The sequence below is a fragment of the Paramisgurnus dabryanus genome, chromosome 11 (assembly GCF_030506205.2).
Source record: "Paramisgurnus dabryanus chromosome 11, PD_genome_1.1, whole genome shotgun sequence".
NCBI classification, from domain to species: domain Eukaryota; kingdom Metazoa; phylum Chordata; class Actinopteri; order Cypriniformes; family Cobitidae; genus Paramisgurnus; species Paramisgurnus dabryanus.
Genome location: NC_133347.1, coordinates 7,142,311 through 7,147,137, shown reverse-complemented (window position 1 = coordinate 7,147,137; position 4,827 = coordinate 7,142,311). Strand labels below are relative to the sequence as shown.

Here is a 4,827-nt window from a genome sequence, read left to right as displayed (position 1 = left end):
TGCATTGTGTGCAACACTTATTGTCTCTCTCTTCATGTTTTGTGCACTTTCCCTGCTGCTATAGAAACTCTTAAGCCTCTTAAATGTCTTTGTCGATATACTTCTAATAATTTTGGGCCTTAAGACCTCTTTTAAGGGTTAAGATGCTTTCTGAATTACTTCTTTCTTTTTCACTAAGAACTTGTCTTTAATTTTAAGAAGAAACCGAGGGCCAACCTTCCTGATAAAGCCAATTCACAAACCAATTGGTGACGTCACGGACGCTACGACCATAATTTTTTACGGTCTATGGGGGAAACACCCACTTTTTAAAGAGTTTTCTTTAAAGAATTTTGTCACTAGGAGCAACTCTTTGCCTTAAGATTTTTTATGAATACGGGCCCAGATATGGATCAAATTAAAGGCATTTTTAGTTTCCTGTTCCTAAAAGTAAAAAACAAAACTGATTTTGCTCACCACCACGTTCATGAAGAATTGCGTCAGAATGAAGCCTGTGATCCAACTCACACCGACACACAAACCAGATGCGATTCCGCGCGCACCCAAAGGCAAAATTTCTGACATTAACAGCCATGTAATGGGACCCCAACCCATAGCATAGCCTGTAAGAAAAAAAATATTATCCTGCAATGAGCTGAAAATATATTTGAATATTAACATTTTTCCACTGATTTTCCTTCCAATAGTAACAACATTTTCATTTAAAGAAACACTCCACTTTTGCACAAAATATGCTCATTTTCCAGCTCCCCTAGAGTTAAACATTTGATACAGTTTTGGAATCCATTCAGCTGATCTCCGGGTTTGGCAGTACCACTTTTAGCATAGCTTAGCATAATCCATTGAGTCTGATTAGACCATTAGCATCGCGCTAAAAAATAACCAAAGAGTTTCAATATTTTTCCTATTTAAAACTTGACTCTTCTGTAGTTACTTCGTGTACTAAGACCAAAGGAAAATTAAAAGTTGATATTTTCTAGGCAGATATGGCTATACTCTCATACTGGTGGACTTTGCTTCTGTAACATGGCTGCAGGAGGTGCAATGATATTACGCACTGCCCGAAAATAGTCCCCATGGTAACTTTCAATAGCATTGGAATATTTTCGGGCAGTGCGTAATATCAATTTTTAATTTTCCTTTGGTCTTAGTACACGAAGTAACTACAGAAGGGGTCAAGTTTTAAATAGGAAAAATATAGAAACTCTTTGGTTATTTTTTAGCATGATGCTAATGGTCTAATTAGATTCAATGAATTATGCTAAGCTATGCTAAAAGTGGTACCGCCAGACCCGGAGATCGGCTGAATGGATTCCAAAACGGTAAAAATCAAATGTTTAACTCTCGGGGAGCTGAAAAATGAGAGTATTTTCAAAAAAGTGTAGTGTCCCTTTAAATTTGACTATTATATTTCCCATAGACAGTAACTTTAGACTAGTCTGGTGATCTAGTTTAGTGACTACTCTGTGGAAAGATGGTAAAAAGTCCCTTGTTAACTTGTTAACAGAAATAATATCTTCTGTAAAACTCTCTTATCATCCCAGATACAGTAGATAATAATGCACAATTTGTCATCCAAATTAACTATTAAATGGTAAATGTACTGCATTTATATAGCCCTTTTATAGACCAATGGCCATCCAAAGTGCTTTACAATTTGCCCAAAATAGTTTACCCAAAAAATTTAAATTCTGTCATCATTTTCTCACTCTCATGTTGTTACAAACATGTATAAATTACTGTGTTTTGATAAACACAAAGGAAGATATTTTGAGAAATGTTTGTAACCAAACATTCATGAGCCCCTTTGACTTTCATATTATTTTTTATTCTACTATGGATGTAAATGGGTTTGAGGAATGATTTGGTTACAAAAATTCCTGAAAATATCTTCATTCGTGTTCATCAAAACGAAGAAATTCATAAAGGAATGGGTATGCTAATTAACAAGCTATAAATAGCGGTAATTGGCCACACCACGGATTTTTCTTTACATTCTGACCACTAATGTTGACTCTATCTGAACCCAAACAAACTTACCAAATATGAGGACCATCATGCTAATGAGAGGGATGAGAGTGATTGGATTGAATGCAGGATCCACTGACACCCCATGGTTATCATTTATGACATCTGTTAAGGTCAAATTTCCCTGGTTGCAAGGTGTTCGGTGGGTGTACATGGTCATTGTGAGCATGGCCAGAAACATCAAAAATCCTAAAGGGTTCAAATTAAAATGTAGGTCTGATGTGAGAATTTCAAATTGAGGTTAAGACATGACTTAAAAATGCATTTAAAAAAAGAGTTGCATGGTGTATAAGTTACTGAAAGACAAATATGTAGTTTCACACAAACCTGATGTAAACAGTAGAGCTTTTCGACCTGCTTTGTCCATCAAACTAGCAGCGATAGTGACAGCGATCAATCTTACAATTCCTACTAATGCCGCATCATATTTTGGTTCCTGAATGTCAAAAAAAAATCATTTAAAAAAATCAACATTCTTTTGTTTATTTCCAGTAGTTAATAAATACATTTACTTTAGTTGACTTACCAGTGATATATCTGTCAGGTGGAAGATGGGCTCTAGATAAACCAGGATTGGTGTTATGCCCGTCACCTGCATTAGGAATCTCATGAAGACCGATATTAGGATCGGTTTATAGTATAATGGCATTTTAAGATCACTCCATTGAACTTTCTGTTTAAAAAAATTCATGTCATTTAAAGTCTTTTTTTGAGTAATATGTTAGCCTTAAGGATATCTTTATATGCCATTCACCTGTGAGTTGATACTTCGTTCAATCTTCTCTAACTCATTCATGTAACCTGAATTAGGTCCCCTGAGCCATTCCAGTGATTTAATCGCTTTCGGTCGGTTCCCTTTCATGATGAGGTAACGTGGAGAGGTTGGCATGAAGCAAAGTAAAATCAACATTAAAACAACAGGAACCTCTCCAGCCACGGCCAACCACCTCCACGGCAAAATCAAACCTGGAGAATGAGATCAAAACATAATCTACAGTACAATGTATGCATATTAGAAGTGAGTAATGCTTTAAAGAGAGATGATGGTTTAATATTACTGTAACAAACCCTAGAAATACAGCACTTGAAGCTTTCTTACCAAGTGCGTAAAGTGCTAGACATCCAATGACAGCTGTAATCTGAGAACATGAACCCAAAGCTCCCCTTACAGATGGATGAGAAATCTCTGACACATAAACCTGTGTGTAAAATGACAGTTTATTTCCATTACTGTTACCTGTGATGCATTTTCATTTTGATGCTCATATTAACATGTTACATGATTTTATAGACGCATGCATTAACAGGTCACATAGCTTTGTGTCACTCAAGTTTATTATTGCCACATAAATGAACTGAGGATTCTGGGTTTCAGTTCTGTGTAATGTAACTGCATGTCATCTGCATGTAAGTGTGATTCAATTGAGGGAAATTTTTATAAAAAATACATCACGCTCTATTGTCCCTAAAGATAAAGGAATACTTGATTCCTCGACTGATTTGATTGGGCACTAAATCAGTTCATTGATTAATAAACCATATAGACTTACAGGAACTGATCCAGCAGTCATACCACCAGCGATGCCAGTCAGAAATCGTCCCCATAATAACATCCAGAAGTTTTGTGCGGCTCCCATCACAAGGAGACCTACAACGGATGGCACAGCAGACACCATGATGCTCAGCTTCCTTCCAAGTCTGTCGTTCAATATCATAACGCTGAGACCACCTAAAGCTGCACCAAGGGTGAAAATTGACTGAAAAATAAAAGTGAAAACAGCAGAGAGTAACATTAAATAGATTAGAAATGAAATATACAGTATACACATACTATTATCTTAAAGTGTCTTATAAACTCAATTTCTTGTATACATATTTTAGTTTAACATAAAACTTTTAAAACATATTTATGTGCTTACACCAAACCATGATATCTGTTGGACGTTAAATCGCAGTTGAGGATCATCCTCCAGTTTAAGTTTAGGAATTACAGGGGAAGGGAAAACCAGGGCAAAGCCATAATTGAAATTTCCTAAAACGGCTGAAAACACAGCAAGGAAAAGCTTTCCATTTCTGAAAAAAAAAACACATAAAGTTTATATAAACTCTTACAGTAGCATTTCAGTTCACATGTATTCATTTAAAAACTTGCACAAGTTTCCTTTAGGATTTGAAATTGTGAACAAATATCAAACGAATGAAAAAAGTGAAAAAAAAAAACAAAGTAGAAATAATTCACCTGATTTTGTTGGGTTTATTCTTAATCAATGCTGTGTTTTCATCTGGACAATCTGCCATCTCTTCTTTAGATCACTTCTAGCTCCTGTAAAGCTCTCACTGAAGAGCTTTAATGTTTTAATGGAAATGTCCAGCAAAATCAAAGAGAAAGCATAAACCAAAATTTTTTTGTAATCTCGAGATAATCTTAAATGAAAAGCGTGTCCGAAGAAAAGGAAGAAAATGCCAAACTTCCTAAACGAAACATAGAGATGAGTAAGAGCCAGAATTTCCCACCAGCAACCACAGGGTCATGAACAGAAATAAAGTTTAAGACACCAATTGTGACCCACACTGTTAAAATTGAAAGTATGATCTACTTAAAAAATTACTTCAAGTGGTAACACCCAAAAAAATTTACTTTTTTAAAGTGAGAAAATTTAAGTTAAATGTAATACCAAGTTTGGCCACAAGATGGAAATATATTTTCACTTTGTATGTAATTTTAAGTGCTCTTCACAGTGTAAGTGGACTTTACATTTGTAACACAATATTTACCCAGCAAGCAATTTTACGTTTAAA

At 35.2% G+C, this 4,827-nt stretch overlaps 1 protein-coding gene across 1 annotated transcript in view; it reads right to left on the bottom strand.

Annotated features, from left to right (window-relative positions):
- Window positions 1-4,516, bottom strand: part of LOC135729985 (solute carrier family 2, facilitated glucose transporter member 6-like) — a 7,203-nt gene extending 2,687 nt beyond the window's left edge. Inside the window, 9 exon segments of the mRNA XM_073816153.1 lie at window positions 457-602; window positions 2,041-2,217; window positions 2,356-2,464; window positions 2,555-2,701; window positions 2,783-2,994; window positions 3,128-3,227; window positions 3,579-3,785; window positions 3,948-4,101; window positions 4,268-4,516. Of these exon segments, the coding sequence (XP_073672254.1) occupies window positions 457-602; window positions 2,041-2,217; window positions 2,356-2,464; window positions 2,555-2,701; window positions 2,783-2,994; window positions 3,128-3,227; window positions 3,579-3,785; window positions 3,948-4,101; window positions 4,268-4,326 (1,311 nt within the window). The 5' untranslated portion in view covers window positions 4,327-4,516.
- Between the last annotated feature and the right edge of the window lie 311 nt (window positions 4,517-4,827).